The sequence below is a fragment of the Arachis stenosperma genome, chromosome 9, assembly GCF_014773155.1.
Source record: "Arachis stenosperma cultivar V10309 chromosome 9, arast.V10309.gnm1.PFL2, whole genome shotgun sequence".
Lineage (NCBI taxonomy): Eukaryota > Viridiplantae > Streptophyta > Magnoliopsida > Fabales > Fabaceae > Arachis > Arachis stenosperma.
Genome location: NC_080385.1, coordinates 21,752,397 through 21,767,714, shown reverse-complemented (window position 1 = coordinate 21,767,714; position 15,318 = coordinate 21,752,397). Strand labels below are relative to the sequence as shown.

The 15,318-nt window shown below is 34.0% G+C and overlaps 1 protein-coding gene across 5 annotated transcripts; it reads left to right on the top strand.

Moving 5' to 3' along the window:
* Window positions 1–426: 426 nt before the first annotated feature.
* Window positions 427–13,975, top strand: LOC130948652 (eukaryotic translation initiation factor 4G-like). Of its 5 annotated transcripts, none has more exons than XM_057877489.1 (11): window positions 427–653; window positions 6,230–6,489; window positions 6,686–6,822; window positions 7,129–7,269; window positions 7,442–7,509; window positions 7,607–7,663; window positions 7,921–9,279; window positions 9,370–9,424; window positions 9,974–12,347; window positions 12,770–12,964; window positions 13,049–13,975. In XM_057877489.1, exons 2-11 carry the CDS (start codon window positions 6,323–6,325, stop codon window positions 13,377–13,379), a joined length of 4,884 nt encoding a protein of 1,627 aa, XP_057733472.1. In that variant the 5' UTR covers window positions 427–653; window positions 6,230–6,322; the 3' UTR covers window positions 13,380–13,975. The 5 variants fall into 5 exon arrangements, with proteins under 5 accessions (XP_057733472.1, XP_057733476.1, XP_057733473.1 ...); XM_057877490.1 differs by lacking the exon at window positions 427–653 and adding an exon at window positions 5,053–5,149; XM_057877492.1 differs by lacking the exon at window positions 427–653 and adding an exon at window positions 5,235–5,730.
* The last annotated feature ends 1,343 nt before the right edge of the window (window positions 13,976–15,318 follow it).

Below are 15,318 nucleotides of genomic sequence, written 5' to 3'. Positions count from 1 at the left end.
ATCTGAGAACTGAAGGCTGAAAAGCTAATCAGTAATCACTAAAAATTATATTTATATATATATATATATATATATATATATATATATATATATATATACACTCCGGGGCGGGTAGGGGCGGGTTTAGCCTGAACCCGACCCCGCCCCGCCCCGCTTATCAACCCGCCACGATTTTAGACCCGCCCCGCTCCGGGTCGGGTTCAAACCCGCCCCGACCGGGTAGGGGCGGGGCGGGTACCCGCGGGTACGGGTACTGCTGCCATCCCTATTGACTAGTACGATTTTTCATCAAAATCAACCGGATAAAGGATCGGTTCTTGGCTAACCCGGTCGAACCAGATGATCTGATTCGGTTTTTACAACAGAGAGAGAGAGAAGAAAAATAGACGAGGGAAGCAGATGAGAAGAAGAAAAAGAAGAAAGCAAAGGAGGAGTAGAACTGAAGAGGAAGAAGTGAAAGGGAGGAAGGAACCTTGTATATCTTGGAAGCTTGAAGGAGGAACTTCAAGGAGTCAAGTTTCATGGCTACCACAACCACCGAGCAAACCCACATCGCCATCATCACCACTAATCCGTCCACCTTCCTCTGTTTTGTTGGCTTTAACTGCCAGCAACACTATGGTAGCAATCGCCCCTACGCTAAGCACACCAAGGTTAGGTTTTTGTGTTTCAAAGTGCATGATTGATGTTGTTGTTAGTGATTTATGCTTCCTAGGGTTTTGTGTGAGACATGGAAAGCTTGATATATGCTTGAATGTGATTATACTATATGGATTTTGGAAGATTTTTACTTACGAGTTTGGTTGGAGAGGTAGATTGTGTTGGTGGAGTTTTGTAGAATTGAATGCGAAAAAAATTGGGTTCTGCAGCTTAGAGAATCGATTTTATTCTCTGCTATCTAGAAATTCGTGTTTTCTTCTGTAACTTAGAGAATGGATAATTGATCCTCTAGCTTAGATAATCGATTCACCAGAATGGCAAAATGCAAATCAATGACAAAATTGATTGTCCTTATTACAAAATGTATTCTTTTGCTGCAGAATTTAGTTTTTATGTATTAAATGACCTTAGAACGAGTACTAGATTCCCTAAAATACTAGAATGATTATGGAGCATAAGGATTATAATTTAAATCATGTTAGAGGATGTAAAAGGGGAAGTGATTTAAGGCTTAAAGGTGTCTTTAGGCATTTGATGTTATGAATGCTTATTGAGGATTAAGAGTTATTATAGGATATGGTGGATTAAAGTGTTTTAGACATTGTAATGTTATAGATTGTTAATGAATATGTCTTGGGCTTAGGATGTCATTGTTTAACTTGAGTCTTGAGTATTAATTGTTGATGTTGAGATTATAAGAGTTGATACAAGTTAATGTAAATGATTCAGGAATTAAGATAAGTTAAATATGGGTGATGAAACGTTGTCACGAATATTATGTTCTAAAATGGTAAGAAGTTAGACCTTTGCATAAAGGTGTACTTGTGACACATGTGTGATCCTAGTTCAGGGCAAAAGATGGTTTTCTTTAGAGAAGGCCTTATGCCTATTATGAGTTTGATGCAATATTATGTTATGCAAGGGGCGATGTTTATTAGAACACATGGCAAGAGATTTCATATTTTGCTTGTGATGCTTTCTATGTTAGAGATATAGAGACTTAAGAGAAAGAGAAAGAGAAAGAAGAATTAGAAGTTAACAAGTAAAACTAGATTCAAAAGTCTAATTAGGTGCGCTTTTGTTTGATAAAGGAAAATGAATAATGAGTTATTGATGATCTAAATGAGTGAGAGACTAGCTAGAGAGCTTGCAAAGTTCTTATTCAGTAAGGAAGGTAAAAGAGAGATGACACTAAAAATACATTGGATTCTGATATGATAGATGTTATGGAATGCCTTTTTATGTTTTATCACTTCGTAAAGTTCTTATGCTTGATTATGATGTTGAATATATCATTCACAAATGAGATTAATAAGATACAATAAAGGATAATGAATGAGAGTTTGTGCTATGTTAATTGAAAAGAACTAGCATGACTAAGTCACGCTAAGGCGAACTTAGTTAGCTCTTGACGAGAATAAAATTGTCTTGCTACTTAGGTAGAGAATAGAATTGTTTCGAAAATGTTAGATACAGTTGATTCCCAAGAGCCCTTTTGGCGAGGAGTAATTATACCCATGATGTGGGGTAATTAGATACACCACCAATCCACCATCTGTTGGATAGAGGTAATTTTGAGTAGTCCTAAGTAATAGGTTGTAATTATACCCATGCTAAAAGAGTCAGGTAATAGAATTTTACCTGATGATGTTGTGGCCTATATAGGAAGAGAGCTCATTTTCCTAGTTTTTATATTTTTTGAGTTTTTAGTATGTAGAGTCTTCATGTTCAAGCAATCAAAAGTTATCACTCAAGCACTAGTCAGGAAAAACATTATTGCAATATGCCATCATAATGCACTTAGAGCTAGCTACTCAATCACTCATTGCTTAGGTTACTCAATATTTTCCAGCCGAAAGGTCACTGTTTGTTGCGACATAAATCCACCGCCTAGACGGTGATGCAAAATAAAATAAAAAAGAACAAGAGAAAGATAGATGTTGTGAGTAACTAGATTTTCTCACTATAGATAGGGGCTTGGTTCAATATGGATAATTTATGTCTCAGCTTTTTGAGAATTTGATGATAAGATTGATACTTTAAAGGTTTATCGCTTGTTTCATTGCAACTTCGTGAGTTCGATCTCCTTCTGAATTGACTTAGGGTTTATGCATGAATTGGGAATTTGATGTATGCACTAGCTCTAAGGAGAGGAGTTTGTCCTTGTTATAGACACATACTTAAAGGATTAATATGTTGATATAAGAAGAGGAGAGTTAGCCACCTAAGGAAGTAGGGATTAACAACTATAATCTGTTTCTTTAGCTTATCAATTGCAAATCAAGCTCCTAGAAAATTACTCGGTTATTATATTGAATTGAATTAATCCGAATCTTTAGCGTGCTTTTGCTAGTTGTATTAAACATAGCATTTTCTTTCTTACTTTACTATTATTAATTTGAGATACCTTCAATTTGAAAATAGTTGATTTCTTCTAAATAGATATTGAAAGTAGTGACCAGTTCTGATAAATTAGTTGTCATGGGAACAATGCTTTACTCATCTTTTACAACTTGAACGATTTGGTGGGATAACCAAAGAGTTATCAACTACATAGGTATGATTTTGTTAGATAGTGAGTATGATAAGCATTTTTCTTTTCTACATAATAGTATTTAATTGAAATTTTTAACGTACATGTAAAACTTTATTACACAACAATGATGTATACAAAAACTAAGCTCTAAATTTGGATTTAGTTTTACACTCATAGTGTAACATTACACTATCTACCTATTGTAATTTTGAAAAAAGTGTCAAATCATTCAAAATTAACTATCCACTACCATTATTATCCACATTATGATTTCTCAGTATTCCAAATTTTAATTGATTGATAGTATAAAATTATTTTACACTCAACCCATAAAAATTATACTTTAACTATTATACTCAATGTTTATTTATAGTAATTTGATATTGTTTTACACTTTTATTAATTAACAGTGTAAAAAATTGTTACATAAGATATGATTTTTTAAAATTTTTTTTTTAGGTCTTGCAGTTTGTTTTCTTATGTTTTTTATAAAAGAATTCAAAATGTTAGTTTTGATTATATCATTATTTTGTTTATGTTAAGGCAATTGCATGATAGTTCTACTACTACTACTACTATATACAATCTTAACTTATGAAATAATCACATATTTAATCAATTGAGTAAAGTATCGTTTTTGTCTCCAACGTTTGGAGTAAGTCCCAAAGTTGTCCCTAACGTTTAAATCGTCCTATTTAAGTCCCTAACATTTCAAAATTGACTCAATGTTGTCCTGCCGTTAGGGATCTGTTAACGGAATTAACGGCGGGATAAAATTGAGACGATTTTGAAACGTTAGGGACTTAAATAGGACGAAAACATTGGGGACAAAAACGATATATAGAAATAAATTTTAATTTTATCCTTCACTAATATCAATCTTTTACCGTACATAGTTATTCAATTATTTTTTAATCACATCTAAATAAATTACACTTAAGCACATTATTTTGATTTTAAATAAATTTATTTTTTTATAATTTTACTCTTAAAGATTTGTACTCATCATGAAATATTTGTAGAATGACTAGAATCACATTACTTTATTGGATATATATCACTTTTCCCCACAAGTTTATGTACTAGTCATTCTATAAACATTTTATGATGAGTAAAAATTTTTAAGAGAAATTATAAAAAAATAAATTTATTTAGAACAAAAGCAATGTGATTAAGTATAATTTATTTAGATGTAATTAAAAAATAATTGAATAACTATGTAACGTAGAAAATTGATATTATTGAAGGATAAAATTAAAATTTATTTCTATGTATAGTTTTTGTCTTCAACGTTTTTGTCCTATTTAAATCCCTAACGTTTCAAAATCGTCTCAATTTTGTCCCGCCATTAATTTGTTAACAGTTCCCTAACGGCAAGACAACATTGAGTCAATTTTGGAACATTAGGAACTTAAATAGGACGATTTGAACGTTAGGGACAACTTTGAGACTTACTCCAAACGGGGGACAAAAATCATACTTTACTCTTTTAATAAATAAAGCAAAAAGTTACCATTTTACATGGATACAAATTTATTTAACCATTAAAATTAGATTACAATAGAGGCAAAAGTAAAGGAAGAAAAAGTGAGAGAAACAAGAGAAAAACTTGATGTTCATGAACAAAGGAAGACTTTTTCTCTTTTTCAATTGTAAGGAGACACATGTTTTTTGGATCACTTATGTTTTGGAAAAAGCTACCATGATTAACTAACTCATTGTAAATTTGAATTAAACCAAGTAAAAATAGAGATTTTATGGCAATATTTTCGGAAGCTTATACTATTTTATTTCCTTCTTGATTGGACTCTTCCCTCGAATCTAATTCTGCCACTGCTTCTAACTTTAAACTGTATTTTTTATTTGGTAGGTTTGATGTGAAATATTATTTTAGACATAAAACACATTCTATGAATACAAAACTTGACACTACAAGAGCTCATATTTTTTACGGTAAGAAATAGCTCTGAATCAGCATCGTTTACCTTAATTTCATTGAAATTGGTAATGTTCTTTCCCGTAACAAAAACACTAATAACAAGACAAATCAAAACTTCAAAAATAATTTGTTCAAAAGCTTAAAATTAAAAAGAGACTTGAACAGAAGTTTGCAATTGAATCTTTAAGCGACAGCAATGACAAGAAAAAAATGTTTGGAGTTGAGGCATGGGGTTGCACCAGCTGTGAGAATTGAGATTAGTGTCAGACACAGTGAAGAGACACTAAGGATGTGAAACTTAAGGAGAAATCAATAATATTTCTAGATTTATTTTCCCATATCTTAATTTGATATTTAAATATTAAATTAACTATTAACCATGGTTGTTATTTTAGAAACACATATGACTCATATCTTATGTGTTTTATTATAAATAGATTAAAGTTTATTTGCTGTTAGAACTCCCAAGAATATCTCGAGGGATAAAGAGAAGAGTATGAATAGGTGTTACAAAAATCATGGCCCATTCGAGTAGTGATCTCCTGAAAAACCTACCTTCTTTTGACCCCCCCTTTCACTCATGAGTTTGTTGCGGGTGAGTTTGGTTCATAGTTGAACATTTTGTATTTGGTCTCTCTCTCTCTCTCTCTCTCTCTCCCCCCCCCCCCCCCCCTCTTCTCCCTCTTCTCTTTTTGTCTCTCTCTCATCCCCTTCTATCTATCTGTGTTTATCTCCCACTGCCATCACTACCCAATAAACCCCTAATTTTGACACACTCCTCCACTTCAGGTGCTTCACTATGTCCTCCTTTTATTTTAGTTTTATCTATTTCATATGATTCTTATCATGTTATTTCTTTGGTATTCATTTTAATTAAATTTTTATTGTCATCTTAGTGTATGCAATTCTGAGAGTAAACTAACATTTGGCTATAAAAAAAAAAAAATCGAAATTGTAGATATCTAATTTTTCTCGGTATGTATTTTTTGAATAATTTTCTAAATGTTCCAACAACAATTAGATCAAATACGCACAATTTGATAAATTTTAGCGTGCTCCAATTATGATGATAACTTGGATCTTGTTGGTTGCAGGAAAAATTGAAAGAGGGAAATTTTCTCTTTTTATTTTCCAATTATCCCCCCATTTTTGAAAACTGTATTTGAGGAATCAAAGGGTTTGGATATATGTCCTTCAATCAATCAAAGACCAATAGAAGCACAGCAGTGTACCGAAAATCTGAGCGATCCACCAGTTTCAATCAGCAGCAAGGTTCCTCATTTGCCTACGGCGGTGGCGGCATTAAGCCAACGCCATCGATTCCCTCATCTCCATCACTCTCCTCTAACCAGAGGTATGTTAGGGCTTGCAAGTTTGTAACTGATTTTGTTATTTTACTACGATTATGTTTTTCAATGGATATTGGATGTGTGGAGATTGAGTTTTGGGTGAGATGAGTGTGTAATTTGTTTTGTGTGAGATGTGTGTGTGTGGGTGTGTGCGTGGGCGTGTTTTAATCGATTTTGTCTGTTGCTTGTTGCTTGTTCTAGGTTTAACAAGAAGTCTAGCGATGCACAAGTTGGACAATCTAGAGTAAACCCCACCCCACTGAATGTAATAGAGTCTAACAGTGGTTCTGCTGCTCGAAACATACAGAATGGTGCCCATGTGCAACCTCAATTGCATGGTAAGCTTGAGGAGAATTTTATTTACTTCCTTTTTAAAAGAATTATGTTTATTCTCTTTGTTTTTTAAGTCTCTAGTTTGCTGTTTAAGAAAATTTTTCTGTGGAAAGTATCTCCATCTTTATTGATTATTTCTTATATAACAATTACCGAAAACAAATTGTAGCTCAATTGTTAAGGTATCCACAAGGAGTATAACTAAAGGGACTAGGTTTGATTTTCTAAAGTAACTATTTTAGAATTATATGTTATTTGGTGTTCGGTGAATTATTAGTTTAAGTAACTCATTCATTTATGTTGTATGATAGGAGCATCTGATGCTCCAGCTACTACCAAGCCATGTGAATCATCTGCTGTACAAGGGAGTACTGTAACTATTCCAAAAGTTCCAAGTTCTCAACTGCCCCCTGCAACTTCTGATCCAATTACTCCTGAAACTCCTACTAAGGGTATGCTAGACTAATCTGTTTTTTGCTTGAAATTATGTGGAATTAAGTCAACATTTTATGACTTGTATCTTGGGTTTGTAAAAGTTCTTGATGCTAAAATATTTTCCTTAGTAGCTATTAATTGTCAGTCTTGAGACTGAAGTATTCTGAATATCAAATGTATTTTTTATAGGAGATGCATCAAAGTCATTCCCTTTCCAATTTGGATCTATTAATCCTAGCATTATGAATGGAATGACAGTAAGTTTTGCACATATAAATTGTGTACGTTGTGTCTGGTATACTGCATATATTTTTAGAACTTTATGGCCATTAAGTAATTTGTTCTGATATTCAGGGCCCTACTAGTATAAGCTCAGCTCGTCCTAATATAGATGAGCAGAAGCAGGATCAGGTGTGAACATATATTCTTTTTAATTTCTCCTTTACTTCTATGTTACTATATTCATTTGGTACCACTACCCACAACTTCTCATTGAATTCTAGATCTTATTTCAGATGCCGAGCAAGAATTGATTTGGTATAGAATCTTAGGTTGGAGTGCACTTATGATTATGTAACTTGTTGATGTTGACATAACACGCCTTGAATTATGTGTTCATAGCAATGAAAATTATTTATTTTGTGCCAACAAATTGTCTTCACTTTCAGGCTTCAGTGCCAACATCTCTTATTCCAAAACAACAACTATCACCAAGAAAAGATGCAAGTGTCATTGAGCAGTCTATTGATGGGGAAACTAATATACAAACTAAGGCAAAAAAGGATCTTCGCGTGCCAACTGCAACCTCAGCAAACCAAATGCAGAATCCTTCTATTATTCCTATAACTGGGATTTCAAACTCAACACCATATCACCTGTCACGAGCATCTTTACAGTTTGGTAGTTCTAATCCACATATTCAATCTCAGGGGTTGCCTACAACATCTCTCCAGATGCCTATACAAATGGCTTTGCCAATTGGAAATACTACACAAGTGCAACAGCCAATTTTTATTCCAAGTCTTCAACCTCGTCCAATGCAACCTCAGGGGATCATGAATCAAGGTCAAAACATGACTTTTACTCCTCAAATGGGGCATCAGTTGTCACATCAATTAGGCAATGTGGGTATTAGTATGATTCAACAATATCCCCAACAACATGGACAAAAATATCAACCTGGTCTTCGAAAAACAACTCATGTGAAGATCACTCACCCCGAGACTCATGAAGAGTTGAGACTTGATAAAAGAGCAAATGCATATTCAGATGGGTCATCTAATTCCAGGTCACATCCTAATATCCCTTCCCAATCCCAACCTGGTCAATCTTTTGCAGCTTATCCAATGAATTATTATTCCCCCAACTCTTATAGTACTAATTCTCTCTATTACCATCCTCCCAATCCTCTCCCACTAACAAGTAGCCAAAATACTGCTAATTTGCAACCACAAAGATTCAATTATCCATTGAATCATGGTTCGCAACATGTTGGTTTCTTGAATTCAATGCAACATAGCTCTCTGTTTGCTAATAAAACAGGTGCTTCTATTCTTGGTAGTGTTGAACCCCCAATTTTAGAAAATTTTCATGATATTCCTAATTTAATGTCATTAACTGGAGCTGCTCCTGTGACAATTAGACCATGTGATGCATCTGATGTTGTAGACACATCATTGTCCAATTCTGGTAATTCTGGCGTTCAAAACCGAGAACCCAATATTTCGGTAGCATCATGTGATTCGGGCTCCCCTGCATTACAAAATGTATCTGAAACTAGTCCAGAAATTTCTTCACAGCAATCAAAATTATTTGGTAACTCTTTTGTGCAACAAAAACAATCACCTGGATCTGTTTTCGTATCTATTGAGAAGCTTGCAGCCACTCCCTTGTCACAACCTTCATCAGTAATGACTGAAGATCATGCCTCACTTGTGTCTAGAAGGAAGGAAACTCTAACTAGGTCAAATTCTTTGAAGGAAAATCCAAAGAAACTAGAGAAGAGCGCCCAATCACGTCATCAGGCAGTTTAGTACTTTATTATTCATTTTAAGTATTCTTCATTAGTCTTGATTTACTTGAGCATATTATATTTTATGTACTTTTTTCCCCCGCAGGTTTCTATTCAATCTCCATCAATGGATAATGTTGCTTATCAAGCTATTGATAATGGTATGTCTGATATTGGAGTTTCCAAACCATATAGAACTAAAACAATTCATTCTATAGCAATTGCCACTGAAGATCTTCCAGAAATGTATGACACAATATCAACCATCCCTAGTGTTGAAGTGAACAATAGCATTGGAGTTTCTAGTAGTCATCATAAGGATGACAAGCATAATGAATCACCAGAAGAAAAAGGTTTAAAGCATAATTGTTTGAAACTTGGTAACAAAAATGATGAACCACTTTTGTAGTTACCAGGAAAATTTTAATTGTGATGGGCAAGTCTAAACAAATTGAACAAAATGCTGTAACTAATGAGGTGTTAGAAAACAAATTGAACAAAATTCTGTAAATGTAAGTGATGAGGTGTTAATCTTAAAGATTCATACAAGGACATGATGAATCTGCTAGTGTTGTAGCAAAATTTGATAGGCCGAGTGGAAATTTAAGCATCTCTACATTTATTTACATTGGATTATAGAGATATCATTTTAAGTCGAAATGATTGTGTAGTTACTAACCGTGTTCTTTGTGGAAATTATTGTACACTAGATATGCAGTCAGTTGATATTCTGGAGACAACCTCAAATCATGTCAAGAATAGTTCAGATACTTTTTGCAATGACTCTCTGTCTTTTTTGACATCTAGTGCCAACGATAAACCAATTTCAGAACCAAATAAAGTAAAAGCTACATCTAAAGGTAATAAGAAAAGAAGAGAGATTCTTCGAAAAGCTAATGCTGCTGGGTCAACTTCTGATCTTTATAACGCATACAAGGGACCAAAGGAAAAGAAAGAAACTGTTTTCAGTTCAGAAAGCACAAACAATGCTTCTTCATCTGAAAGTTTGAAGCAGGTATCTACAGATGCTGCTCACCTAGATCTTAAAGTGAGTGAGAAATGTCAAGAGAGTAAAGTTGAGCCTGATGATTGGGAGGATGCTGCTGACATGTGTACATCAAAACTGGAAGTTGATGACAAATTTCAACTGATTAGTGATGTTAACAGAGGTGTAGCCAAGAGGTACTCTCGAGATTTTCTTTTGAAATTTGCAGAGCAGTGCACTGATCTTCCTGAAGGTTTTCAGATCACAGTTGACATAGCTGAGGCTTTAATGAGTTTTACTATTGTAGATAGGCCTAGTGGAATGCCTTGGATGGATTATTGTGGAACTGGTGTAAATGAGGAAGAGAGGTGGAGTAAATCTTCTAATACTTTTCATTCTGGAAGACGTGGTTTGGATGTTGGTGGAGGTAATGTAGGTTTTCGATCTGGTCCAGGAAACAATTTTGGTGCTTTAAGGAACTTCCGTGGAGAGACACCTATTCAATATGCTGGAGCAGGGGTCCTTTATGGACCAACGCAATCCATGGGAATTCCAAGTGGAATGCAAAGAAACAGTAATGGAGAAAGGTGGCAGCGTTCTGTTAGCTTCCAGCACAAGGGGTTAATTCATTCTCGTACTCCTCAAACTCCTTTACAGACGATGCACAAGGCTGAGAGGAAGTATGAAGTGGGTAAAGTTTCGGATATAGAAGAGGCAAAACAGAGGCAGCTGAAAGCTATCTTGAACAAATTAACTCCTCAGAATTTTGAGAGGCTCTTTGAACAGGTAAAAGTGGTTAATATTGACAATGCTATCACCCTTACTGGTGTCATCTCACAAATTTTTGAGAAGGCTTTGATGGAGCCTACCTTTTGTGAAATGTATGCCAACTTCTGTTTACATTTGGCTTCTGAGTTGCCTGATTTCAGTGAGGACAATGAAAAGATAACTTTCAAAAGATTATTATTAAACAAGTGTCAAGAGGAATTTGAGAGAGGTGAAAGAGAGCAAGAAGAAGCAAATAAGGCTGATGAAGGTGAAGTTAAGCAATCTGATGAAGAAAGGGAAGATAGAAGAGTCAAGGCAAGAAGACGCATGCTAGGTAATATTAGATTAATTGGTGAGCTATATAAGAAGAGAATGTTGACAGAGAGGATAATGCATGAGTGCATCAAGAAGTTACTTGGTCAATATCAGGATCCTGATGAAGAAGATATTGAAGCTTTGTGTAAGCTAATGAGTACTATTGGGGACATGATTGATCATCCCAAAGCCAAAAAACATATGGATGCATACTTCGAAAGGATGAAACTATTGTCAGACAACATGAATTTATCATCTAGGGTGAGGTTCATGTTGAAGGATGCAATTGATTTGAGGGAAAATAAATGGCAACAAAGGAGAAAAATTGAAGGTCCAAAGAAGATTGAGGAAGTGCATAGAGATGCAGTGCAAGAGAGGCAGGCCCAAGCTGGTAGGTTAGGTCGTGGTCCAAGCAACAACCAAACATCAAGAAGAAACCCTGTGGACTTTCGTCCAAGAGGATCTCTGGTGTCATCTACAACTGCTCAAATTGGAGTACCGCATGGGTTACCTGGTCAAGTTCGTGGGCTTGGTTCTCAGGATGCTTGTTCTGAAGAGAGGCAATCTTTTGAGGCTAGGACCTTGTCTCCAAGAGCCTTGGGGGATGATTCTATTACCTTGGGACCCCAGGGCAGTTTGGCTAGGGGAATGTCCATTAGAGGATCAACTGCAATTGTAAGTTCATCGATGCCTAATGCAATTCCTACCTCAGTAGACTCTTCCAAAGCAACTGGTGTTCTTAACGGTTATGGGGATTTATCAGAGTGTGCACCATACCTTACGGACAGGTTTTCAGGTCCAGCTGCTTATGATCAATCAAGTGCTCTAGAGCATAATATAGGCTTAGACAAAAAAGATTTGAGTACTTCATATCGGGGACTTGACAACCTTGTTGCAACTTCACCATCTGATCAATTGCAAGGGTCAATAGTTTCTCAGGTTTCTTCTTCAGAAAAGGTTCGGTCAGAAGAACAACTCCGAGACATGTCCATGGCAGCAATCAAAGAATACTACAGGTAATGCTTTCACTTTGTGGTGTTTGTATCTTCTTACTGCCTGTGGCCACTTACTTTTTTTTCCTTGGCAATTGAGACCAATAGTTTAATATTTGGCATTACAAAGTTCTGGACTTTTATTTATTGAAACCATCATTTTTTTTTTCACAATGCTTACAAAACTAGGTATATTATGTATTTAGAATTTGAAGTTTTTTACAGTCAACTTTAAATATGAATAGATTATGTTATGCTGTATTTCTTTTTGTTTTAAAATTATTTAGACACACATGTGCCTATACATTTGAATATAAATTGATATAGTTGGCAGGATGTTATGATATTGCTCTTATATTACTGCTTCCTATTTCCAATGTTCATCCTGGGCAAGATCCACAAGCTTGATGACATCAACCATTCTAACAAAAAATTATGCAATTTAGTGCTAGAGATGAGAAGGAAGTTGCTCTATGTGTCAAAGAATTAAACTCTCCATGCTTCCATCCTTCCATGGTTTGTCTCTGGGTCACAGACTCATTTGAGAGAAAAGACAAAGAACGAGACCTTTTGGCCGAATTGCTAGTTCACCTTGTGAAATCACATGATGGTATCTTGAGTCAAGCACAGCTTATCCAAGGGTGAGATTTATTAAAGAATATGATTACTAAAAGAGAGAATTCTTTTATCGTAAATAACCTTGTTTTCTTTTGTTGTTTTGTTAGGTTTGAGTCTGTTCTCAGTACATTGGAGGATGCTGTTAATGATGCTCCCAAAGCACCAGAGTTTCTTGGACGTCTTTTTGCGAAAGTTATAATAGAGTCTGTTTTCTCTTTGAATGAGATTGAGCGGTTATTACGTGATGGAGGGGAGGAACCAGGCAGCCTCTTAGAAACTGGACTTGCAGCTGATGTTCTTGGAAGTACCTTAGAGGTAATAAAATTCGAGAAGGGGGACGCAATTTTACGTGATATCTGTGTTGGCTCTAACTTGCAATTGGAGACTTTCCGTCCACCAAAACCTACAACTTCAATAAAGCTAGAGAGATTTATTTAGAGGACAGTGATGCTCATTGTAGCCTTTTTCAGGTACAGAAGGAAAATTATTAGCCTGGTGCTTTGGGGTTTCTAGATTTGAATATAATTTTATTTTCTGGTAGATGGGTGGATAGAATTTTATGAGATTCTTTCTTTTAATATGTTTCCTTCGATCTTCATGCAACTGTAAAAGGTTCAATTGATTTTATTACATTCTCAACGAGGAGCATTATTACATCACCCTATGTAAAAGGTTATATGTAAGAGCTTCACTATGAGAATCAATTTTGGGGCTGAAAGCCGAAAGGAAGGTTATACTTTCCATTTTACGCCCCCAATTTTTCAATCATTTTATCACATTTATACTCAATTTTATTAGCATTGAGAAATTATGCGTAAATAATTGTTATTCATATTTGATGATTATGGTACATCAAATCGCAGTGGTAGGTATTATTGATGACCAAAAAAGGTTGAACATAAGGGCACACTTATAAAGTGAAGCATTAGGTAAAGGTAAATGTTAATAGTGGAGTCCAAGTTTCTCTGAACTTTTTGCAATACTTCATATACCAAACTCCCAAAAAAGGTATAATCTCAATCAACACCCTCAAATTGCCATACACAATTAAGAAATGTTTAGAGTCATCAGAAGTTATTATTTTTTATTATTAATTGTAGTTATCAATTCAATTTTTTTAAGGTTAGTAATTTAATAACATATTTTAGCCTATATATTTAAATATTAATGTATAACTAATGTCCAAAAATAATAAATTCTAATGGTTCTCTAGTATTTCTTCACAACTAATACAACCATTCTAAGCTTCAATGCCCTAAGTTGCACCATTAACTCATAGAATACCTTCATAATTACAACTGAATCACCTTCACAACATCCTTCCCAAATCATAATAATACTAATATCAAACTCATTTCATAATCAAGCATCAGTATTTCATGAGATTCAACATAAATGAATAAGTTTTGATTCGCAATGAATTAGTCTTTACCTGTCAAGTTGGTATATACAGTAAAAAATAAAAAAACATATTGATTATTCACCTCTTTAAAGAAAAAAACAAAATATTTTGTCGTTACAAAGTATTTTGAGAGCAACTCACACTTGAGTTCCAGTACAAGAAGAAAAATAACATGATTGTGAAATACAAGGTCTCTATTATCTATATTGTCATTAGATACCTTTGGCCCTCAAAGCAATGGATCAGTTTAATGGAGAGTGGATCATCTTAATTTTTTTTAATTGTTTGGTTAAATATCATTTTTTATTTTTTAATATCTTCTTTTACATATTTTTTTAATTTTATTTAAAGAATATAAAGTGAAGAATTATACTTTATTAAATAATTAAAAAAAATGAGAGGATATATTTCTGTTTAAAGGAAAGCTAATGTGTCCAACGATGATAACAGATAAGACCAAATTGTGATTTTTTCTATTAGAGGTTTCATGATTTAGCAGAAAAATAGATGAAGAAAGGATTACTTGTGTATTTACTATTTAGAGGAGAAAGAAAAGGGACAAAAGAAAGTTAAGATGTTTGAAACGTGGCAAAGAGAAGCAACAGAATTTACCTGGGTTAAATGGGGTTAGAGAGTTAATACAGTTTTAAATTTATTATAAAATAAAATATGGCTTATAATTAAAAATCTTTTTGTTAAATATAGTTTATTTCGATATTTTTGTATATTTTTAGTGATGATGATAATAGTTGTCATTGTTAAATATGATTTATTTTTTTAATTTATAATTAAATTTTTTTGAACAAACTATGTTTGTTGTTTGTGTATTTTTGTGTACTTTTATATACTATTTATAGATCTATATACTATTTAAAAATGATGATAATCAATTAAAATAGATTAAATACGTGGAGTTTAAAATATTTAAAAAAATTGGCTGGAAATAAGACGAATTATAGAGTTCGTCAAGGAGTA

Coding starts and splice junctions, on each gene's coding strand:
- LOC130948652 (XM_057877489.1), top strand. CDS start 6,323: ATGTCCTTCAATCAATCAAAGACCAATAGAAGCACAGCAGTGTACCGA. Junction 9,280..9,369: donor CCCAATCACGTCATCAGGCA/GTTTAGTACTTT, acceptor TTTCCCCCGCAG/GTTTCTATTCAATCTCCATC. Junction 9,425..9,973: donor TTATCAAGCTATTGATAATG/GTATGTCTGATA, acceptor ATTGTACACTAG/ATATGCAGTCAGTTGATATT.